This window comes from Mobula birostris, chromosome 3, assembly GCF_030028105.1.
Source record: "Mobula birostris isolate sMobBir1 chromosome 3, sMobBir1.hap1, whole genome shotgun sequence".
In the NCBI taxonomy this organism is placed as follows: domain Eukaryota; kingdom Metazoa; phylum Chordata; class Chondrichthyes; order Myliobatiformes; family Myliobatidae; genus Mobula; species Mobula birostris.
In genome coordinates this window covers 49,998,650-50,024,493 of record NC_092372.1, presented here as the reverse complement: position 1 = coordinate 50,024,493, position 25,844 = coordinate 49,998,650, and the positions used below count along the sequence as shown (strand labels likewise).

Sequence of the window (25,844 nt, the reverse complement as noted above, 5' to 3'; positions counted from 1 at the left end):
TCAGGCTGTTCAATAGATCATACTAAAAAATCTCAGACAGCAAAGCAGGGAAAATTAGGAATATAATTTATATTTTAGTTACTGTATAAAAAGCAAAATAAAGATAGTGACATAGATATGAGTTTAAGAGTAGAGGTGAAGTATCAAATTAGAGGACTATCCATGGGTAGGTGGGTGGGTAGATGGGAGAGAGAAAAGTTGTTTTGTTGCTTTTCTTCTGCTGAATCTTGTGTGCATGCTCTGTTGGCAATGGAATGTGTGGCAACATTTGCAAGCTACCTCAGCAAACCCTTAGATTGTGTTGGTTGTTAATGCAACCAGCAGGCTTTACTGCAAGTTTCCATGTACACGTGATAAATAATGTTAATCTCTCAACAATAGTTGTTACTTGGCATCAGGGGTCATAAACAGCTATTCATGATCAAATGAAGCAAGTTTTTTCAATGTCTTTTACAAGTAATGCATAAAAAGATGATGTTTCTGTCAAATCTTTATTCTTTGTCATTACATTTGCAATAATTATAGAAACACACCTTCCACAGAAGAGATTCAAAGACGTCTTAAAAGCCAACATGAAGTAATGTAACATCGACATCAACAATTGGGAAACCAATGCCAAGGACAGGAAACTCTGGCAAGCCATCATCTGAGAATGGTGGCTTTCGAGGCCAACAGATGTGCAAAATTAGAAGAAAATGGAAAGAGAGGCAGCAACAACCAAAGCCCAATCTGCCATCCGGAGCTACCTGTCCTGAATGCAGAAGAACTTTCAAAGCCAAGATTGGACTCATAAGCCACTTAAGAGCCCATAAATAGATCAACAGAACGAAGACCATCATCCTTGACCTTGAGGGACAGCCACGACAACAACACCTCCCACAATCCCACCCAATTGTATGTAGTTGCCATTTGGTTCCTTCATTCAGATCAATGTACATTATGAATAGCTAGAGTCCAAGCACCACTCCCTACAGCACCCCATTAGTCACTGTCTGACACTACTAGGAAGTCCCATTTATTTCAAAAGTGTACTCATCTAGGCACATGCATCTATTCCAACTGATAGATGGTGAATTTGTGATCAAGATATTGACATCTTTGGACTTCAGGAGACAAGCTCCTCTTGGCAGGATACTAAGACCTGCTGTTATAGCTACAGCGTTTATAAGGCCGGTTCAACTGAGTTTTTGGTCATTGCTGACATCCAGTGTTGCTATTTATGGGAAATATAGCAATAATAATTCCACTGTGTGTCAAGGTTATTGGTAGTAGACACTATTGGAGATGGAAGAGTGAATGTTCCCCTTAGAATACTTAAAGAACAGAGGAGGGGAAGATCTCCTTTATGGTGGCATCCCATTGCAGGTGTTGGGAGTTGCAACAGGTGATCTTTAAATCAAAACGTTGATGTCACAAAAGATGTGGAAAAGGAGAAATGTTCCTGGTTATGGAAGAGAGGAGGAGTGAGATTAGAGGATAATGGAACACTCATGGGCTCTGTCAAGGGGAATTCTTGCCTATGGCTGCAGTGCACAGTGGTATTAGTACTAAGACAGAATCTCCAGGAATGGGCTTAATTTCTTCTAAGTAGAGTGGAAAAAATAGTCAAGGCACACAAGGATGTGATAGCAATAGAGTGCAGAGTGCTTAGGGCACCATGGTAACGGAGTGGTTAGTGTGATGCTATTATAGCTCAGGGCATTGGATTCTGGGTTAATTTCTGGTGCCATCTGTAAGGAGTTTGTATGTTCTCCTTGTGACCATGTGGGTTTCCTCCCAGTCCAAAGACATACCAGTTAGTGGGTTAATTGGTCATTGTAAATTGTCCTGTGGGTTGCTGGGTGGCTGATTCATTGGGCCAGAAGGGCCTGTTCCACGCTTTATCTAAATGAAATAAAATATTCCCAGGGATATTGCCCGGAATAGAGCCTCCAATTATAAGGAGCAGTTAGTAGGCTAGGATACAGCAGGCTGAATAGTTTACACAATTGAGGCACGTAGAAAGGATAATCGGTCTTTTTCCACAACGGTAGAGTCAAGAACAGGATGGCACAGATTAAAGTAGTAGTAAGTTTCTACACAGAAAGTAGTGGGTATTTAAAATGAACCACCAGAGGTGGTAGAAGATATATCTATAATGTTTATAAGGCATTTAGACAGATACTTGGATAGTTCAGTATGGGCAAGCAGGTGGGCCAGAAGGACCGTTTTTTTCTACGATCCCCATAGTAAATGAGACAATGAGTCACTTTAAATTTGCCCACTGAATCCAACAACATCAAAGTCACAACTTTTAAACAAAGTTTAATCAATCATTTTAGGACACAAGCTGCCTTCAAAACTAATAGAAAATAATATAACACTAATGTTTTCAAAAGTAATATATTCTTTAAACAAATAATAAGCTTTATTAAAACCACTTTTGTGTAAACAGTAAAAAAAAATTGTAGACTTTATACTCAGCATGAGCTTAGGTGTAATGGAATCAACACACCAGCTTGGATACAGTTAGTATGAACAGTATCAGGTCAGGTACAACACAACTGGATACAAGGATTCCCTCCAAACACCCAGAGCTGCTTTCTGCTCTAATCTCAGAAATACCCTGTGCTTTTGCTTGTTAGTTTCACTTTTCTCACAGTCTAAAGGACGACTCTAAACCATACTGCATGAGATCACCAATTTCATGAAAAAAAAAAGCAGGTCAAGCAACACAAACATTAATCTATCAACAATTTCAAGTAGTGGGTCATTGCCATAAAGAAATGGATTGCAACTGCTCAAACTTATGTGCAAGATTTTTACATCCAACAAACAGAGACTAATACCATCTGATCAGTCTGCACTGGATTTGAAATTAGGATCCAAGATGGTGTTTTAATCCAATCAACTGCTCAAAATCTTAATTTAAGAAGTTTACATATTTGGTTTAGATCAACATGGTGATAGCTTTTTTTTCTACTGGTGAAAAAAACAGGCCACATCATTAAAACTGGATGACAGGTTCACAGTTAACCACAGAAGGAGATACCATCACAAAAGATTTTAGTTTTCTAGCTTCAGTGCGAAAAGACCACACATACTTGTGCAATATCATCATATTCATATGTTCTTTTTAAAAATGTATCCATCAAACGTAATCCTGAAATACTCTGTAAAGAGAAAGGTAAATTAATTAAAATAATCAGAAGTATAAATACAATGGCAAAATTTGTTTAAAAGGCAGTGTTAGGGTTTGCAGTCAAGAACGAATTGATACCTCTTAGATCACTGAATGAGACCAAAATTTGACTAACATCAGCAAAAAACAAGATTAATTGTTTTCCACTGTCTCCCTATGAATAACTGAAAAGTTAAAGATTGGACATATTCAAAGGTATCATTGTGCACTTGTTTCCTCAAAATATTTACATTTGTTTGCTCTCAACCATGGAGTTATTGGCATTTTGACCCATTAATCTGGCGGAGGGTGGGACCACGTGATAGTGCTGAGAACGGGGTAGGTGGTTCACAGAGGCAGTGTGTCATGAGACTGTAAGCAAGGACAGGCTGATGACAGAGCAAAATTGCAACCAACAATTGAGTTCCAGTGTAGGGGACAAGATCGAAAAAGGCTACGAACATAGGACAGAAGGTGTTTATTTGAATGCACGCAATGTACAGAATAAGGTAGATGATCTTGTAGTGCAGTTACAGATTGGCATGTATGACGTTGTGGGCATCACTGAATCATGGCTGAAAGATTATAGCTGCGAGCTTAACACCCAAGGATACAGATTGTATTGAAAGGACCGACAGGTAGGCAGAGGGGGTGGTGTGGCTGTCTTAGAAAAAAAATAACATCTAATCTTTAGAAAGAGGTGACATTGGGTTGGAAGGTACAGAATTGTTGCGGGTGGAGCTAGGAAACTGCAAGGGTAAAAAGAACCCGGGGGGAGTTATATACAGACCCCCAAAAAGTAGCAAAGATACAGTCTACAAATTACATCGGGAAATTGAAAACGCATGTCAAAAGGGTAATGTTAAGAAAGTCATGGGGGATTTCAATATACAGGTAGATTGGGATAATCAGGTTGCTATGGATCCAAAGAGGGGGAATTTGAAGAATGCCTACAAGATGGCTTTTTCGAGTAGTTCGTGGTTGAACCCACCAGGAGATCAACTAGTCTGGATTGGGTGTTGTGCAATGAACCAGAATTGATTGGAAAGATTAAGGTAAAGGAACCCTTGGGTAATCATAATATGATAGAAATCACCCTGCAATTTGAGAAGAAGCTAAAGTCAGATGTGTCAGTATTATAGTGGAATTACAGAGGTATGATAGAGGAGTTGGCCAAAATTGATAGGAAGGGCACACTAGCAGGCATGACAGCAGAGCAGCAATGGTTGGAATTTCTGGAAGCAATTTGAACGGCGTAGGATATCTACATCCCAAAGTAGTAGTAGTAGTATTCTAAAGGCAGGATGATGCAACCATGACTGACAAGGGAAGACAAAACCAACATAAAAGCCAAAGAGAGAGCATATAATAGAGCAAAAATTAGCGGGAAGTTAGAGGATTCAGAAACTTTTAAAAACCAACAGAAGGCAACTAAGTAAGTCATAAAGAAGGATAAGATGAAATATGAAGGTAAGCTAGCCAATAATATTAAAGAGAATACCAAAGGTTTCTTCAGATCAATATTTGCAAGAAAAGGTTTGTGAACCCTTTGCAATTACCTCATGTTCTGCATTAATTACTCATAAAATGTGGTTTGATCTTCATCGAAGTCACAATAATAGACACACACAATCTATCCAACTAATAACACACAAACAATTGCACTTTTCATGACTTTACTGAACACATTGTTTAATCATTCATAGTCTAGGCTGTAAAAAGTATGTAAACTCTTGTATTTAATAATTGGTAGAACCTCCACCAAACGTTTCCTGCAACTGTTGATCAGACTTGCACAATGCCGAGGAGAAATTTTAGACAATTCCTCAATTCAAAACTGTTTCAGTTCATGAACATTTCTGGGATACCTTGCATGAACAGCCCTCTTCAGATCATGCCACAGCATTGGCTTAAGGCCTGGACTCTGACTTGGCCATTCCAAAGCACAAATTTTCTTCTTTTTAAACTATTCTGTTGTTGATTTGCTTGTGCTTCTGATCATTGTCTTGTTGCATCATCCAACTTCTATTCAGCTTCAGGTGATGGACCACTATGCTGACATTCTCCTGTAAAATATCTTGATACAATTTTGCATTCATTGTTCCCTCAACGATTGCAAGCTGTCCAGATCCTAAGGCAGCAAAGCAGCCCCAAGTCATGATGCTCCTTCCAACATACTTCACAGTTGGGATGAGGTTTTGGTGTTGGTGTACAGTGCCCTTTTCCTCCAAACATAGTCGTGTCCATTTCTGCCAAAAAGTTAAACTTTTGTCTCATCTGTCCACACAACATTGTCCCAGAAGCATTGTGGAACATCCAGGTGGTCTTTTGCAAATTTGAGGCGTGCAGCAATGTTTTTTTTATAAGAGAGTATGGTTTCCTCCATGGTGTCCTTACATCAGTGTTTTTCTTATAGTGGACACATGAACAGAGACTTAAGCAATTTCTAGAGATTTCTGCAGGTCTTTTGGTGTTATCCTTGGATCCTTTTACACCTACTTCAGTATTCATTGTTTGCAGCACTTGACTACAAACAGTTTTTGTAGAAGGCATTACCCAGAGGTTCACATACATTTCTGAACCTAGACCGTGATTGTTTAAATGGTATATTCAGTATTAACGGAAAGAAGTACAATTGTTTGTGTGTTATTAGTTTAGGCAGATTGTATTTGTCTATTATTGTGACTGAGATTAAGATGAAACCACATTTTATCAGTAATTAATGCAGCAAACCAGGTAATTGCAAAGGGTTCACAAACTTTTTCTTGCAACTACATGAAGTGTAAAAGAGAGGCGAGAGTAGATATCGGACCACTGTAAAATGATGGTGGAGAGGTTGTAATGGGGGACAAGGAAATGGCAGCTGAAATGAATAAGTATTTTGCATTAGTCTTCAGTCTGGAAGAAGCTAGCCGTATTCCAAAGTTTGAGAGTGTCAGGGGGCAGAAGCGAGTGATGTTGCCATTACTAGGGAGAAGGTGCCAGGGAAGCTGAAAGGTCTGAAGATAGATAAGTCACTTGGACCAGATGGTCTACACCCCAGGGTTCTGAAAAAGATGGCTGAAGAGATTGTGGGAGCATTAGTAATGATCTTTCAAGAATCATTAGATCCTGGGATAGTTGCAGAGGACTGGAAAGTTGCAAATGTCCCTCCACTCTTCAAGAAAGGAGAGAGGCAGAAGAAGGGAAACTATAGGCCAGTTAGTCTGACCTGAGTGATGCGGAAGATGTTGGAGTTTATTATTCAGGATGAGATCTCAGGGTATTTGGAGGCACATGATAAAATAGCCCATATTCAGCATGGTTTATTTAGGGAAAATCTTGCTTGACAGATCTGTTAGAATTCTTTGAAGAAATAACAAGCAGGATAGACAAAAAAGAATTGGTGGATATTGTGTGCTTGGATTCTCAGAAGGCCTTTGACAAGTTGCCACACATGAAGCTGCTTAACAAGTGAACAGCCCATTGTCTTACAGAAAAGATACTAGCATGGATAAGGCAGCGGCTGATTGGAAGGAGGCAAAGGGTGTGAATAAAGGGAACCTTTCCTGGTTGGCTGCTGGTGACTAGTGGTGCTCCACAGGGGTCTGTGTTGGGACCGCTTCTTTTTACATTATATGTCAATGATTTGGATGAAGTTTTGTGGCCAAGTTTGCAGACAATATGAAGATGGGTGAAGGAGCAGGTAGAAGAAGCAGAGAGGCTCCAGAAGGACTTAGACAAATTAAGAGAATGGGCAAAGAAGTGGCAGATGGCACACAGTGTCAGAAAGTGTATGGTCATGCACCTTGGTAGAAGAAATAGAAGCGTATACAATTTTCTAAATGGAGAGAAAATTCTAAAATCTGAAATGCAAAGGAATTTCAGAGTTCCTATGCAGAATTCCCTAAAGGTTAATTTGCAGGTTGAGTCAGTGCTGAGGAAGGCAAATGTGACATTAGCATTAATTTCGAGATGACTAGAATATAAAAGCAAGGATATAATGTTGAGGCTTTATAAGGCACTGGTGAGGCCTCACTTGGAGCATTGTGACCAGTTCTGAGCCCCTTATCTAAGAAAGGATGTGCTGACATTGAAGAGGGTCCAAAGGAGGTTCGTGAAAATGATTACGGTTTGAAAGGCTTGTCATATGAGGAGTGTTTGATGGCTCTGGGCTGTACTCACTGGAATTCAGAAAGAATGAGGAGGAAATCTCATTGAAACCTATCGAATGTTGAAAGGCCTCGAGAGAGTAAATGTAGAGAGGATTTTTCCCCTAGTGGGAGAGTCTAGGACCAGAATACACCATCTTAGAATAGAGGGATGTCCATTTAGAAAAGATAAGAGGAGGAATTTCTTTAGCTAGAGTGGTGAATCTCTGGAATTCATTGCCACAGGTGGCTGTGGAGGCCAAGTCATTGAGTATATTTAAGGCAGAGGTTGATACGATTCTTGATTGGTCAGGGCATGAAAGGTCACGGGGAGAAGGCAGGAAATTGGGGCTGAGAGGGAAATGCATCTCCATTATGAAATGATGGAGCAGACTCAGTAGGTTAAATGGCCCAATTCTGCTCCTATATCTATGATCTAATGATGTAACTGAAGTCCCATTCCACAGCTGAGTGCAGAACTTAACATCCAAATGCATCAAATTCATCACATTACCTGGTCAATGTAATGGTAAAAAAAAAGTTTACATTATTTGAATAACATGACATTTTCCTACAACAAACCCCACCTGTCAACTTTGTGTCACAGAAAGACAATTGGTAGACTTCCTTTCCCGAAGGATTTACTTATTTATTTATTGAGACACAGCATGGAATAGGCTCTATTTTGGCCCTTTGAGCTGCACCACCAAGCAAGCCCCCGATTTAATTCTAGCCCAATCACAGGACAATTTACAATGACCAATTAACCTACCAACCCAATATGTCTTTTGGACCGTGGGAAGAAACTGGAGCACATCGAGGAGACCCACGCAGACACGGGGAAAATGTGCAATCTCCTTGCAGGCAGCTGTGGGAATTGAACCCTGGTACTGTAAAGCGTTGTGCCAACCACTATCTATCCTACCGAAACAGACAGGATTTTAAATAATTTAATAGTTCTATAATTACTACTACAAAGAAAGACATTTCTTTTGGCTTTCAGATTTAATTACTTGAATGCAAATTCTTCGGCTGCCATGGTAGGGTTCAAACAGGTTTCTGGTTTAATGATCCATAACTCTGTCCGTGCATTAACTCAATTATATCACTGTACTCATCCGATGCTTTAAGTTGAAATTTTCTGTAAGTTAGAAACATTCAGAAGCAAAGTCTCTGACAGGTTTGACAAGCAGACTTGGAGCTTAACCTGCCTGCCTTTAGTTTTTTATGCTCATCTGAAGGTCTTTTGCTGGCCCAGCAATAATGATAACATTACAACGTAATGTTGCTTAAGAACCTTTCATGTAACAGCATTTTGTCTGTTAGTATAGTACTTTTCGGATAGTACTGGACAGCAATTTGACATTTGAGATTTATTCAAAGCAAAATCTCAAACTTCTGGCAGGATCTCATTCTCTACCATACCACAATGTCTGATATTTTGGCTAATACACTGTGGCAGATATTTCCTTCAAATGAATTTGCCAGCCTACCATCATTTCTTTGAAGAGAATGAAGGGAGGAGGGTTGGCAGGTAACTAACCACAACCTATAAATTTTTCGTGTGTAAATATACAGTTAAATCTAATTTTAATATTCAAAATAAGAAGCCCAGCTGCATAACAAAGTAATGTTATTCTTCTATTCTATTTACTGTCTTGGAATTTACCTGTAAACCTTGAACAGAAGCCAACAACTTGAGTGCAAGATGTAAAGATGAATTTGGACACAACTTTCCCAGCTGCCTTCCTGAAATTCCACACCAGTGGATTGCATTTGTATTGCACATCTCAAGTACCAGATCCATTGTCCTCTCACTGCTAGAGAAAGAAAAAGTTATGAAGAGATGGATGGCTCAGCACAATTATATAGTATTGTTTGAAACAACCTTACCTAACAAAGATTGCTCAGATATATCTATACGAAAATTCTATTTCTTGTCCATCAAGAGCAGGAATGTGTCAAATTCAGGCACATGGTGGAATGAAATTCTGATATTACCTGTGCAACACACACTTCAGAGACATCAAGGAACAGCCAGAGCTAAGCACACTCAAACCTAAATGTTCATTACAACTCTACCACAATGTTAAAATGGTGGCTGACAATCGGGAAGTAAAAAGATGAGAGAGGCAAAGAACGTTGGCACTCCTATCCTCAATCATGAAAGAACCCAGCATGACTGGAAAACAAAATAAGCTACGAGATCCTCTGAAGGAGATCGCCACAATAACAGCTAACAATCTAGGCTTTTCCACGTGATATTAAAAATAATTAACTGCACTGGGTACAGTAATACTTAATACTGGTGCTGTTCCAGATCAATTTCCAAATGGTTCTCTGTTTAACAATGTGGGTAGATTGGTTATGCATGGTCAATGTTGTACTACAAAAAAAAATACATGATTAAATCTAACAGTCATTCACTGCATTGTATCTGCCTAACCAAATTAGAAGTATTTTATTGAAAGGAATTTGCATTACTGGCTTCAGCCAACACGTGATAACCAACAATTCTCAAAGTTCTGCTGTAACCATTCAGTTGCAGACTTCTTCACAGTATTCATCCAAGTGGATCCAAAATAGTTACTAAATATTTTCAAAAAATCATCCATCCATGTAACATTAAAATACAAAATGTACAGCTGCCATTGTTATTTATTTACCAGTTGTTCACCACTTCCAAAATTTATCTCAATAAATTTATTTGCAATAACCTGATCCAAAGGAAAGGGAGTCGGATGAGTGATCAGACTCAATACTTTCATATCAGCACCCATACCGATTCCAGAAATGCCATCTTCTGGGTGAATCAATAGGGCTGCTGTGGGAATAGAAAGTTAGTAGAAACCTCAGCACTGCAGTTCCCCTGGAGATGTTGGATTGCTTAGAAAGAGAAAGATTTCAAAAGAAGCAAGCGGGGCAGTTGGGACTTTCTGTGCACCACAATTCGCATGGAGAGACACTGGATTGTGCATAATTATTCACTTGGCAAGGGCCAATAAAAAGAAGGTAGGGTTAAGCGGAGCAGCCATTGTGGCAGCTGCCACGTGTGAGTAGGCCAGTGTAAGAGTGGCATTCAGGCTTTGGCTCATAGAAGATTCGGCGAAGAGAGGGTAAGGTTGTAGGTAGATTCTGCCACACCCCACCCCCATTTTTCTTTCTTTCTTATTGCACAGTTAAAGCAGTGGGGATGTCGGGCAGAATAGTGGAATACTCCTTTTGCGGTATCTGAGAAGGTAGGAGGACCTCCAGAATCCCTGACAACTATACCTGCAAGAAGTACATCCAACTGTAGCTTCTCACAGATTATGTTAAGGAATAGGAGCTGGAGCTGGATGAACTCCGGAGGCTAAGGGGTTGATTATCGGAACATACAGGAAGGTAGTTACACCCACGGTGCAGGACACAGGTAACCTGATGACCTTCAGGAGGGGCAAAGAGAGAAGGCAGCCAGTGCAGAGTATCCCTGTTTCTATTCCCTTCAAGGTTCATTGGTGTGCCCATAACAGATGATCCAACCAGGACCCACAACACCTACTTACTAGTTAAGAAGGCACAGAAATGTTTACTTTTTCTGAGGAGATTAAGGCATGCAAGACCTCCTGCCCCCATTCGAATAACTTTCTACAGGAGTACCATCAAGAGTATCCTGTCTGACTTCATCATTATGTGATACAGAAGCTGCAAGGCATTGGACCGCAAGACCCTACAGAGGACAGCAAGAACTACTGAGGGGGTCATCCTCCCCCCCTAACTTGTGACATTTACTGGGAATGTTTAGACAAAGGGCCAAAAGCATCGTTCAGGATCCTTACCACCCACTCTTCAATCTTTCTGACCCACTACTTGATAGCAGGGAGATACAGAAGCATCAGGATAGGCAATTAAATGGTTAGGGAAACAAACAGGTGGTTCTGTGCACCAGAATGAGATTCCTGGATGCTACATTGTCTCCTGGGTGCCAGGGTCAGGGAAATCTTAGATCGAGTTACAGCATCTTCAGATGGAAGAGTGGTCTAAGCCCACACTGGTACCAATGACATGGGTAGGAAGGGTGACAAGGTCCTGCAACATGAGTTCAGACACTTGGGTGCGAAGTTAAAGGATGGGACTCCCAGAGTTGTGACTTCAGGACTGCCACCCAAGCTACATGCTAGTCAGGCCAGAACAGGATGTTCATACAGTTTAACATGTGACGAAGGAACTGGTGCAGAAGGGAGGGCTTCAGATTTTTAGATAATTGGGCTTTCTTTGAGTGAAGGTGGGCCATGTAAAGACGGGGCAGTTTGCACCCGAACTGGAGGGGTATTAAGATCCTTGCGGGATGGTTTGCCAGTGCTACACGGTGGGGTTTAAACTTCAGCTGCAGGGGAACAGAACCAGAGCAGATAGTGGAGTGGTCGTGGGGGAAAGTATTATTAAACCTACATACAAAGTCAGAATTTGAAAGGTTGAGCACGTGGGACTAATTTGTGGATATTTCAATGCAAGGAGTGTTGTAGGAAAGGCTCAGGGCATGGATCACCACGTGGAATTATGATATCGTAGTCATTAGTGAGCCTTGGTTGCAGCACTGGCAGCTGATTGTTCCAGGCTTCCTTTGTTTTACAGTTGGAGGGATTAAAGGAGGAAGGGTGGCATTTTTAGTCAGCTAGAGTGTCACTGCAATGCTCAGAAAAGACAGGCAGTACAGCCCGATTACTGAGGCAATGAGTGGAACATGTTAATCGGATTATATTACAGACTACCCTACAATCCGCAGGAATTAGAGGAGCAAATTTGTACAGAGATCACAGAATGTTGCAAGAAACACAATACTGTGATAATGGGTGATTTTAACTTTCTACTTATTAATTGGGGTTGCCATACTATAAAAGGGCTGGACGGGATAGATTTGTTAAATGTGTTCAGGAAAGTTTCCTTAATCAATACAAAGAAGTCCCAAAGAGAGTGTGTTAGTGATTTTTGATCTGCTATTAGGGTATAAGGCAGGCCAGATGACAGAAGTTTCAGTAGGAAAACACTTTGCATCTAGTAATCATAATGCCATTAGTTTTAAAGTAAAGTAAATACAAAAAGACAAGTCTGATCCTCAGGTTGAAATTCTAAATTGAAGAAAAGGCAACTCTGATGGTATCAGAAAGGGTCTGACAAGTGTGAACTGGGACAGGTTCTTTTCTGACAAAGGAACACTTGGTAAGTGGAAGGCCTCAAAAGTGAAATTTTGAGAATACAGAGTTTGTATGTTCCTGTCAGAATAAAAAGCAAGGATAACAGAATTAGGGAACCTTGGTTTTTGGTTTAAGATGGTGCTGGTAGCAAACAAACAAACATAACTATAAATTATTGTATTAATCACACTTTTTCCTTGGATACAATCACTGCAGTCAAGAGCCTGTAACTTTCCATTTGGAGTTGAGCATTTGAACCGTCTGTACGACCTGGCATTACTGCAGTGTGAACTGAAATCTTGAAGGTGCAGGGCAGATGCAGCGTGACGAGGCACTGGCCAAATTGAGGTGGTGGCGCGTGGAGCTGAGAGTGGGGAATGAGCCAATGTGGGGAATCCCCAAAGATTATCATGACATTGCCCTTCTGACACGCCTTTTCTATCTCCTGCTGTAATTTCTAATCCACATGAAAAATGTGTGACTTTCATCTGACCCATAATACCTACGAAATTAAAAGGGAATTAAAAAAGGTGCAAGAATAGCTACGTTGCAGCCAGTTTTTATTCCCCCTTAATTGTTGTTTTCAGTGACTTGGCTCTCTTACAAGTTCACTACTCTTTGAGAGATACTGAGTCAATGTCAGTCATAAAACTTTCAAAACTCTTAAAAACATTCTTCCTCCAAGACAGAAGTTCACAGCCTGGGTTGCACAGACCCCTCGGTTAATGGTAGGGGTTCGTGGCATAAAAAAGGTTGTGAACTTCTGCTCTAAGATGTGCTGAAACCAGAATAAGGATATCTTTGCAGGATCTGTAAAATAAAGTTAAGGCAGGGTGAATTATATGCTTCACATTTAACTTGAGCTTTTTTTTTGGTTAACAATATAGCTGAAAAGATATTTGCAGTCTGGCTTCAACAGTGCACTTACTATTACCTGCAGTTAGTTATTTTACATGTAACTTCAAAAGGTTCCTCAAGATTTACAGTATCTGGAATCATCTCCAAGGAAAGTCTGACATCACCATATCCAGGTGCCTAAAACAAAACAACGCAAGAAACACTGAGTTACAAACAGAAAAAGGTAGCTGCTTTATAGTACTTCATGGCATAAAGATTAAAAAGTTAGTTGTGTCCATGTCAAGAATTACAAATTTTCAGAAGAAAAATTTCCAAGCTATACACATGATAAGGAAGGCTTTGAGCAGTAGCCAATCCGATGTAGCTCAGTCAGGTTCGTTAATTGAGTACACAAGGCATCGACTCACAGCAGTTTGATGTTTTGAGCAGCGGCCAGTCAGCGATCAGGATTGACTGGCTCACATAAGGCAGCAGCAAGCTGAGCGATCATTGTTGGAGTGGACAGTATTAGAGTAGGAATTTTGCGGCTTTAGCTCTTCAAGGCTTCAACGAGAGAAGGTAAAAAGATGTAGGTAGATCTTCCCCCACCCGCAGTTTATTTATTGTTTTTCTCTTCTACATGTTTGCTCAGTTAGAGTACTAGGGACACCAGGCAGGATAGTTGAATGCTGCTCTTGCGGGATATGGGAAGGCAGGGAAACCTCCAGTGTCCCTGATGACTACACCTGTGAGAAGTACATTCAGTCCAACTTCTAACACTCCACGTTAAGGAGTTGGAGCAGGAACTGGATAAACTCCAGATCATTTGGGAGGCTGATTGCTACCCATGCCATGTGCTTGAGAGGCCAGAAATAGGAAAATTATAGAGTTTAACATGTGGCTAAGCAATTGGTGTAGGAGGGAGGATGTCAGATTTTTGGATCATCAGGCTCTCTTCCAGGGAAGGTGGGACCTGCAGAGAAGAGACGGTTTGCACTTGAACTGGAAGGGGACTAACATCCTAACGGGAAGGTTTGCTAGTGCCGCACGTGAGGGCTTAAACTAGAGTTTCAGGGGGTTGGAAACCAGAGTGCCAGAACAGTTAGTGGAGAGGTTGTGGAGACAGATGTTGGTAAAATCTCAAACAAAATCAGGAATCAAAAGATTGAACACAGTGCAATTAATGTCCTGAGCTATGCATACTTCAACACAAGAAGTATCATAGGAAAGGCAGATGAGCTCAGTACATGCATCAGCACACGGAATTATGATGTTGTAGCCATTAGTGAGAGTTGGTTTCAGGAAGGGCAGGAATGGCAGCTCTCCATTCCGGGTTTCTGTTATTTTAGATGTGACTGAATGAAAGAGATTAAAGGAGGAGTGGTGGCATTAGTAGTCAGGGAAAATTGACACAGTAGTTCTCAGTCAGGACAAACTTGAGAACTTTTCTAGTGAGGCGATATGGGTGGAACTGAGGAATAACAAAGACACGACCACATTAATGGGGCTATATTACAGACACCCAACAGACCGTGGGATTTAGAGGGACAAATTTGTAAAGAGATCACAGACTGTTGCAAGAAACATAAGGTTGTTACAGTAGGTGATTTTAACTTTCCACATATTGACTGAGACTCCCATACTGTAAAAGGATTAGATGGGATAGAGTTTGTCAAATGTGCTCAGGAAAGTTTCCTTCATCAGAACATGGAAGTCCCAAGGAGAGACTTTGCGATACTTGATCTCTCTCCTATTAGGAAATGAGGCAGGACCGTGACAAACGTTTGTGTTGGAAAACACTTTGCATCTAGTGTTCATTATACCATTAGCTTCAAAGTAAATATGCAAAAAGATAGGTCTCACCCGTGGTTGGATTCTAAACTGGAGAAAGGCACATTTTGATGGTTTCAGAAAGGATCTGACAATTGTGGATTGAGACAGGCTGTTTTCTGGCAAAGGTGTACTTGGTATGTAAGAGGCCTTCAAAAATGTAATTTTGAGAGTACAAAGCTTGTATGTGCCTGTCAAAATAAAAGGTAAAGATAACAGGTTTAAGGAACCTTGGTTTTCAAAAGATATTGAGGTCCTGGTTAAGAAAATAAAGGAGGTGCATAGCAGGTATAGACAGGTAGGAACAAATTATGTATTTATGGAGTACAAGAAATGCAAGAGAACTCTTAAGAAAGAAATCAAAAAGGCTAAAAAAAAGGCGTGAGGTTGCCCTAGCAGACAAGGTGATGGAGAATCCTAAGGGATTCTGCAGATATGTTAAGAGCAAAAGGATTGCAGAAGACAAAATTGGTCCTCTAGAAGATCAGAATGATAATCAATGTGTGGAGCAAGAACTGATGAGGGAGATCTTAAATGAGTTTTTCTGCATCTGTATTTATTCAGGAGACAGACAGACTCTATAGAAGTGAGGCAAAGCAGCATCTACTTCAGGGACCCTATCAGGTTACAGCGGAGGAGGAGGAGTTGCTGTCTTGAGGCAAGTTAGGGTGGATAAATCCTCAAGGCCTAACAAGATGTTCCCTCAACCCTGTGGGAGGCAAGTGCAGACACTGCAGGCACCCTAGCAGAGATATTTAAATCATCCTTAGTGACAGGTGAGGTGCCAGAGGATTGGAGGATAGCTAACGTTGTTCCGTTGTTTAAGAAAGGCTCTAAAAATAAACCAGAAAATTATAGGCCGATGAGCCAGACATCAGTAGTGGAAAAATTATTGGAAGGCATTCTAAGGGACTGGATATGAGTATTTGGAAAGACATGGATTGATAAGGAATAGTCAGCATGGCTTTGGCATGGTAGGTCATGTCTAACTAAACTTATAATGTTTTTCGAGGAAGTTACCAGGAAACAATGAAAGCAAGACAGTGGATATTGTTCAAATGGACTTTAGCAAGGCATTTGACAAGGTCCCGCATGGGAGTTGGTCAAGAAGGTTCAGTCAATTGACATTCAAGATGAGATAGTAAACTGGATTAGACACTGGCATTGTGGGAGAAGCCAGAGAGTGGTAGTAGATGGTTGGCTCTCTGACTGCAGGCCTGTGACGAGTGGAGTGCCACAGGGATTGGAGCTGAGTCCATTGTTGTTTGTCATTTATATCAATGATCTAGATGATAATGCGGTTAACAAGATCAGTAAATTTGCAGATGACACCAAGATTGGGGTGTAGTGGAAAGTTAGGAAGACTATCAGAGCTTGCAGCAGGATCTGGACTAGCTGGAAAATGGGCTGAAAAATAGCAGATGGAATTCAATGCAGACAAGTGCAAGGTATTGCATTTTGGTAGGACCAATTGTCTTACACAGTGATTAATAGGCCACTGAGGAGAGCCGTAGAACAAAGGGATCCAGTCTTGAAAGATTCCCGACACAATCTGTGTGGAGAATTAAGTTTAATGTAGACAGAAATTACATTTAATGCTGCCTAAGTATAGCCAATTTCTGGTAAGGGGAAAAAACTTAAGATTACTCTCAGTGACCCTGGCGGAAAGTCAAAATATGGACAGATTCAGGGAAATCTGACAGTTCCAAAGCTGCAAAGTTCAACACTGTTCAAGGCTACTCAGTAAAAAAAATCAGTGTGCAAACAACTTACCTTCTTCAGGTGACAGAATGAAACAAGTCAAATTTAAAATAAATGCATTACAGACATTTTACGATAAAATCACTGCATTACTAAATGAGTATGATTAAACTTTTAATTTGCCTTTCTTGAAAAGCTCTATCATTCAATAAAATTTAATTGTTCCAGTGATTATCCCACTGGTGAATATGAAACCTGAGGATATACGAGTAGGATAGAACCTTATTCCTTATATAAAAGCAAAGTAAGTTTTAACAAGTACAAAATGGAGGTAACTAAATTGAGCAAACATTTACTAACCATTCTTTGCAACTGGCTTGTTTGTAGCCGTCCTCTTTCCCCCAAGTTTGTTTTCCAGACTATGTCCAATTTTCCAATAACTGTGACTCCCTTGATGACCCCAGCTTTCTCTGAAAATTCAGGTTTAGGTTTGAGACAGTATAGGTATTGCCTTGTGTCCATAGGTTGCAAGTAGGTCATTTTCCCAAACGTGGAAAATCTGTAAAGACAGTAAATATTCAACTGCACAAAAAATATTTACTTACTTGGATAGAGAAGTTGAAACTATATTAAATTCTAAGACTTAGAAGTGCATCTTTCTCTTTAATGAGGCAATGCTAATATTGATACAACATTTCCCAAATTATTTTGTCTTGCTCTTTAAGTATGTGCTTCTTTTCTTTTCCCCCTCCTTTAAAGGTATCTACGATAACCTTGGACATTATTTAAGATATAAAAATATATTAAACAGCATTTCAAAACACAGCATGTATTATTTAATTTGAAATGTTGTTTAAAACATTTCAACAGTTTAACATTGGCATTCGTTAAGCATAATATTTCAAGACTTTTCCAAGTATCAAACTGGCATAAACCTGTTCCAGTATATTTCAGAGGTTTTAGCAAAAATGTTTTTCTTAAACTGAAAATATTCCTATAATCAAAGAGATGAAACCCCTTCTTTTGTTTCACATATTTTATTAAAAATCACACTAGAATTTTGATTACTGGCACCCAAATTCTACCCTTATTTTAATTGATTAAAAATATAGTCTATATGTAGAATAGAGCTAAGTTGTATGTATAACTACAATTTAATCTGGTTAATACTTTAACCAATTTTTCCTGAAAATGTTGGACCACTTGAGAGTTATAATCTACTTTTCAGAAATTAGTAGTGCTTATTCAATCTTTAAAGTGCACCTACTAAAACCAAGACTATCTTCAGCCAATATCTAAAGATATATTCCTTGGATGGCCATCAAAAATAGAAATCCAGGTTGACTGCATCCTTCCAATATTGGAGTAGGAGAACTATTTATTCTGAGTTGGCTGGTGGCACAAGGAGAACTGTTGTTCTACTACTGCCACCAGACAACTCAAAATAAACAGTCAGACTAAATCTTAATACTTCCTGGTCTAATTAAGTCTCCTACCCCATCAGACCATTTCAGGGTTTTTAATTTGCAATTTCTTCCCAGCTTGGATAGCTGGGACAGCAGGCCTGAAAAAGAAAGAAAACATCTATTTATATATCTTTATGGTTTGTCTATAATTTGTTACATCCAGCCAAATGATGTGTACAAATTCTGACAGAAGTTTATAGACTGGGGTTTCCCAGTGACATTTTATATCTGCCAGTAATACACAGCTGGTGAAAGATGGCTAGAAAAAGCAGGCCCAGCACATGATGATGTTAAAATATACAATATCAATGTTCTCTGCTTCAGTTTGAGTTACATTGGCTCTTCTATTTCCACTTATTGGGTTTAATAATTGGGTCATTAATTTTAGCTTACCCAGAAATTTTTAAACAAGTTTCAAGAATGTTTGTGTGCTGTACTAAGCTGCAAACTATTTCCAGACCTTGCAGGGCAATATAGTGCACATTACCAGAGCACACCATTATCATGTGGGATGAATAATAGAGAAAAGAAAACAGCAACTTTAACTTTCAGGAAGAGGTGTAATAGCCAATTAATGAAGCTATAGAATGTACTGACCAAAGAATACCAATATCAAATGATTCCATGCTAAACAAAGTTTTCACCAATGATACTAAGAAAAGACCTTCGGATACTAGAACCAATTTTCTACACCAAACAGGTGGCAACAACATAGGAAAAAATGTGGACTGAATTACTGCATTTGTCTGAAACAGTTTCTGCACTGTTGCCAGCTTGGAAATAAATGAACCAAATTTTTAGACATGCAACCTAATACTGACCTTACCACCGAAAGAAAACACCCAATCAGATTAAAGCAATTCAGTGTCATAAGTCAATTTGAATCAAAGCATCTGTGCTCTCCAAGAACAAAAATAGTCTTGAAGAATCTGAATTATTTTTTCTTATTGCAGTTTTCAGGTGAATATTCAGAAAGTAAGTATCCAGAAAGTGAATATCCAATCACAATGTGGTGGAGAAGATTCAAAAGTCAATGGATAAACCATACAGCCACTTGCAACCAAATGGAATCAAGATAAAATCCTGTAGACTTAGATTTGCATCTAGATAAATCACTTTCCCTTTGACATCTGCACCTACTAAGTAAAATTATAAGGGAATTGGAAATTGATGCAATTTGCTTGAACATCACACAATGTTCCCAACTATTATAGCATAATCAAAGCTATTTGATACAGTTACACATGATTCTATCTAATGTACCAGTAGAGAAAGGCATGATTACACTACATTATGGTGTACACAAATATCTAAGCAAAAGGTCATCTCAAATTAATAAATTTCCCTTGTCAATGAAAGATGCAAACATTGTTAAATATTCAAACTGCTTAGTGCATAACAATTGGCGAAAAATACACCTTTGTTTTACAGCAAATTTAAACATTGATAACTCCATTAAATTAAACATTTATTAAAAATAAAGTAGCCTCTTGTATCACTTGCAAGACAAATATCAGTTGGACATAATCCTCTTTCACTTACAATATATGAAATAAATTAACAGCATTGATTACAAAATTATCCAACATGAAATTTTTTTTTAAACTTTTTTGGTGAATAAACAAGGTATGGGGAATATAATCAAAAAGAGGCCAACAAGATGAGCACATATATGTGCAGCGATATGATCTGAACAACTTGCATGAAAAAGGATGTTTTAATTAGTTTCAAAACAATTTTAATGAAACATTAAAGCACTGTATATTACATTTACAAAAATTTTCAATTATTTTTCTCCCATCTCTTTCCTAAACTTGCCAGCTTTGAGATTATTTTGGAAAGAAAAAATCATATAGCATCAGATTTGATGCTATGTGTTTCACTGAGTAACATTCAATTCAGGCAAATTCTAGAATCTTTACTAGATGAAGATCTAACGTTTCATTCTGGTTGAAAACACAATTTGTGCACATTACCTTCCATTTAACAGGACAGGAAAGATGCTGTGGAATTTTAGTGTTTTTGGAGAAGGAAAAAGTCATCCAAAGAGGGAATAGGGAAGTTGATTTTATTTTTCTCTAAAAAATGCAATCTGTGAAATACATATGCCATGGTGAATTATACTGTAGCAGTGATTCAAACATGACTTTAAAGTTTCTTACCCATTCTCTCCTGTATTGACTGTGTTCAGCTCAGTTACATTGTACATAATGGATGGTTCAAGTGAAACTTTTTCCATGTACATTGGGGTAGTTGTAATATTTTGTATCTGGGCTTCCAAAAAGACTTCATCCGTCTACAGGGGTGAGAGGAGGCATTGGAGAAGGGTAGGTTGAGGGGTGAAAACAAATAAGAAAGAAAACCCTCTGAATAAAATTGTACCAGTTCCTGCGAATTAAATGAAATATTAGTTCATGCCTTGGAATAACGGAAGGTAATTAATAAAGGAAAGCAGAAGCATAATTTATATCTTACTTCAACATTAGCTTATTAATTTAGTGACAGCAATGGATTTGTGATAAATGCACTTATTTATTTTCTACAGTACAACAGTTGAGTTCTAAGAGTATAAACTTTAGTTAAGTCATCGATGAGGAATATTTAGAAAACAGCATTACTTTTCCCTGACAATACACCAAAATCTAAACAAATGAGTAAAAATGGTAGCTTCAGTAGAGTATATGACAGACATTCCTAAAATGCAACTTATAAATTAACTTAAATATTAAAGTTCTTTAAGATTTAATAAAGTACAAGGGTATTTAAATGATTATGCTATTAATGAGCATTTATTGCCTAAAATACTCCTGAGTACCCTGTTTAAAACTGAGCAGCAATTCAGAATTTTTTACTAATAGATATGCAATGTGTCAGTAGAAACATGTGCAAGTTTGCATTCGAGGTTTCTTATAGTTAACAAATAAAAATAGCTGATGCACACAGTAATTATAATACAGGTCAGATGTATTCCTATTGTTAAAAAGCCTTGATAATTGGTATATATTTCTAGCTCTGCATTCACTAAAATAATTAGCAGCCATAGAACAGAATCACTCTCATCATAACCAATTTAATTAAACAGCAATTGTCTGCAGCCAATAAAATAAGTATAAGAATACAGTGAGGAGCAAAATTATAAAGCAATTTATTGTTTGTCCTTTCTCCAATTGGCACATGGCATTAATTAAAAACAAAAGGAAGCCTAAAACTGTTTACAGAATACAGGTTTCTGAAATTTAAGTGGAATAATCATACTGTTTATCCCATTCTATACCCATTTCCACAGAACAGTGTTTTGCATTGCTTAAATGTGGGCCTGGATAACATATAACTAGTATTGTTTTTCTTCAGTATTCAACTATGTATATAACCAAGCCCTAACGGAATAAGATTTTAAATCGGCTTTAGGGTGTATGTATGAAATGAGTTTGCAAACTCTCAGCACATACATTTACAATACAAAACCAACAAAAACTGGCATGATTCACATTGAATTATCAATGTCAGCAAAAGAATACCTTTGCTGTAAAAAAATATATATATATACACATGGACAACAAGAACCGCTCTGTGGTTAGGATTATCCATACTAGGACAGAATAAAGAATGTTTATGTAATAGTTAGACCTGTAATGGGTCTAACTATAAAGTTTTTTTCAAAGTTAACATAAACGTTAGTGTGTTGAACAGTTTCCTGCAGTTTTACATCAAGTTTAATCAAGTATGAACGAATTATTTCAATATTTGATAATGACAAGATTTTGTTTATAAGTGCAATTTACTCCATAGATGCAACCGCTTTTTAAAATCAGTAGAGAGCAGCTCTTATGATAGGTAATTGATCTGAAACATTAAAGTTTTCAGCCCTCATGGTTTTATTAAACTTGTTCAAAAATAAAATTGCAGAGAAATTCTCACTGTTGACAGCTTCCGCTGGTAGGTTCCAACGAGATGTGAAAAATGGCAAAGGAATCATCATCAGAATTTCAATATTAGCTATGTCCTATTTTAGATCTGTCCTGCAAACTTTTTAAACTTTAGAACCATCAAAAACACTTTGAACTGGTCATATCTCAAAACCATCATCAATATTAAGGAATTATTAAAATACCATCTTTGACAAAACATGTTCCCACAAATCCATTGCTCAAACCCCCTTGATTCATTTAATTTTGTGTGCCATTTAGCAGAAATTTTATGCAAGCTTGGATGATGAGATTAGTGATGTAATGGAAAAGCATAAGTTTGTTATAATTCAGTCTCATCACAAAATTATTTTTGAATTTTCCTTCAAACATTTACTGAAATAAAATCACAGATTATCCAGAAAAATTGGATTCTTAAATTAACAAATTGCGTAGTTATTTATTTTGTGGTCAAGATTTCATGGAATATCTAATTGAGTGTTAAAATAATTCAAATTGGACCAATGCTTCTCCATTACAGTGTCTTGAAAAAGAATTCAGCCCCTACACCCATTTTCACATTTTACTGTCTCATTTAAAAAAATCTAAAATATAATGAAGTAGGATTTTTGAACTAATCTACAAAATATTATGCATCATGTCAAATCAAAAGAAAAATTCCAAAACCTGTCAACAATTTACTTAAATTAAAAACCAAAATTGTGAGGCTGAAGTAGTATTCATCCCCTTTGTAATTACTATGCTAACTTTCCTCAGGTGCAACACTATATATTACCTTTCCAAATCACCCAATTTGATGATGCAGAAAATTGAAGGATCACGTGAATAGCTACCCTCTATCTCTCTGTGTAATGTCCAGCAGTATGGCAGATTTTCAATAGACTAAACCAAAATGAAGACAAAAGAGCATTCAAGACAAGCAAAGGAAATGATAATATAGAAGCAGAAATCTGGGGAAGGGTACAAGGTCATCCTAAAGGCACTGAATATACCTCAGAACTCAGTGAAGTCCGTCGTGAAAAAGTGGAAAAAATATATAACTATTGCCACACTGACTAGTTCAGGCCTCCCCTCTAAACTTAGTCACCAAAGAATGGCACTTGTAAGAGAAACTACTGTGATGCCAGTCACTGAATAAGCTGCAGAAGTCAGTTGCTGAACTGGAGATGAAGTTTATGGCTCCACAATCTCTAGGACCTTGCACAAAAAGGATATTTATGGAAGAGTGGCAAGGAAGAAACCCTGGCTATAAAAAGAGCAGATCCTTGCCCGTAAAGACTTCGCAAAGCATCACTTAGAAGGTACCGTAAAGATGTGGAAGGGCTTGTGGTCAATGAAACTAAAGTGGAACTTTTTAGCTAAGCGATATGTGTGGCATAAATCTAATACTGCACATCAGCCAGGTAACACAATTCCTATTGTGAAGTATGGTGCATCATGCTATGGGTGACACTTCTCAGCAGCAGGGACTAGAAATCTGGTCAGGATTGATGGGAAGATGAATGTTGCTAAGTAAAGAGAGATCCAGGGTAAAAACCTTTTAGCCTCTGCCAGAACAACCATGAGGTGGCTTCAAACGAAGAAACTTGATGTCCTTGAGTGTCCCAGAGTCCACTATAACCCAATCAAACATGTCTGGCAAAACCTCAGTGCTGTCCTCTGCCACTCCCCAACTAACCTGACACAGCTTGAGCAAGTTTTCTAGGAGGAATGGGCAAATCTTGCTCCATCACATTGTGCAAAGCTCATAGAGACTTATCCAAAAATATTACTGGTTGTGATAGCTGTGAGAGATGGTTCACCTAAGTATCAAGCAAAAAGGGATGAATATTTTTGTACTGCTGACATTTGTTTTTGAATTCTTAGTATTTCATGCTTTACAGTTTTCCTTGTTTTGGGCCCTGCTGTAAAAAAGGAGCAAGTGATTCACAAACAAAAATTCGCAGTTAAATTGATCAAAATTCCTGGTTGTAATACTCACTTACGTGAACAATGGGCTGGGGACTGAATACTTTTTCAAGGTACTGTATTTCTCGACAAATTTAGCTAATGTTAATTAAAGCAATTGTGATTATATTGCAATTAAATCAATGTGCAAAGTAGCAATAAATAAAAAATTACCACAGAACTGAGGTCACTCTAATAGGGGAAAAATTAAAAAGCAAACATTAGAGAAATAAGGGTTAAATGTTAAGAAGAACAACTACTTTACCCAAAGATTTATGAAAAGCATGTTTATTTTCTTCATTGTGTTTCCAAGATGCTATCAACAGTATGGAAGAAAGACAAAGTAAAGTGCCCACAAAAAAGGAGGCAAAATAAAACAAATGTACATTAAAGAGGCCAGCACTTTCAGAATACCCAATCTGAAGAATACATTAAAGAGGACATGAAGCCAACTGAAAGTTTGTTTTGGTTAAAAACTGAAATAAAATCTAGAATTTGTTCAGTAAAATTTAGATACCCTAGGAGTGGAATAAAAAGTTGAAAGAATATTTTCTATTCTCTAAGGAGCAAAGTTTTAATGAATCATTTCCTTCTGTTGGAATAAAACAAGAAAATACATTTGCACACACATGCTACCATGTATGCATTACTGCTTTTCACAACATTCAGTTCCAATTGCATTTAAGTTGTTACTGATATTCTTTGCACATGAACTTTTGAACAAAACAGCACTACATTGCAGAGGAACTGTGCATTTGGGTCTGACATTCATGAGAAATTTCCCAGAGCAGAAATCTATACCTCTTAATACCCTTGCCCAACAAAAATCTCTCTCTTAATTCAAAAAATGTTAAGTAGCCCAACATCTGCAGACCATCAAGAGGACAAATTCCAAATTTTCATAACCACTTGTGTAAAAATGTAGCTTGGTAATTTTATTCCAAATTGATTCTTGCTTTGGATGTCCTAACAAGAGGAAAGATAAAACTTTACTCTCTGGACTCCTTTGTATCATTTTAAATACCTGCATGATGTCAGTCCTCAAACTTCTAACTTCATGGGAACACAAGCAAGTTTATAACAATGCAAACTTGTGCCATGTGAGATTTTACCACTATTGTTAGTAAAATCTTAGACGGCAACGAGAAGGCGTACAAGAATGAGACAGTTCAGCTGATTCATGGTGTTGCAACAATAACCTCACACTCAGCGTCAGCAAAATTAAGGAGAGGATTTTGGACTTCAGTAAGGGAAAGTTAGGAGAATACACACATTGAGGAGTCTCTGGATTGCTGGATCTCTTCATCTCCAAATGCAAACAAGACACCAACTTGATTAACTCCAGCACTCCTCTCATATCTTCAAACCTTACCCACTCTGAATGCACTGGCCTCCACTCTCTCCACACTAATCCCAATCTTATCTTCAAACTCGCAGACAAATGGGGTACTGTTGTAGTGTGGCGGACTGACTTCTACCTTGCTGAGACCAGGTGGCAACTCTCAGATACCCACTCTTACTTTCCCCTTGAATAGGACCCCACTCAGGACCATCAGAAAATTGTCCCCTACACCATCACCAAATTTATCAACTCTGAAGACCTCCCATCCATAGCCCCCAATCTTACAGTTCCCTTACCCCACACTGCACACTTCTACCGTTTACCCAAGATT

General features: G+C 38.3%; 1 protein-coding gene across 4 annotated transcripts in view; it reads right to left on the bottom strand.

The window, feature by feature from the left end:
- Positions 1-2,383: 2,383 nt before the first annotated feature.
- trappc13 (trafficking protein particle complex subunit 13) overlaps positions 2,384-25,844 on the bottom strand; it is a 62,162-nt gene continuing 38,701 nt past the window's right edge. Inside the window, exons 8-13 of one of the 4 annotated variants that reach the window (XM_072252613.1) lie at positions 24,346-24,363; positions 20,461-20,594; positions 17,193-17,391; positions 13,399-13,499; positions 8,960-9,110; positions 2,384-3,152 (exon numbers count right to left, since the gene is read on the bottom strand). In XM_072252613.1, coding sequence (XP_072108714.1) covers positions 3,060-3,152; positions 8,960-9,110; positions 13,399-13,499; positions 17,193-17,391; positions 20,461-20,594; positions 24,346-24,363 — 696 coding nt within the window. In that variant the 3' untranslated portion in view covers positions 2,384-3,059. The remainder of the gene's footprint in view (positions 3,153-8,959; positions 9,111-13,398; positions 13,500-17,192; positions 17,392-20,460; positions 20,595-24,345; positions 24,364-25,844) is intronic. The other 3 variants (XM_072252614.1, XM_072252616.1, XM_072252617.1) reach the window with 3 other exon arrangements.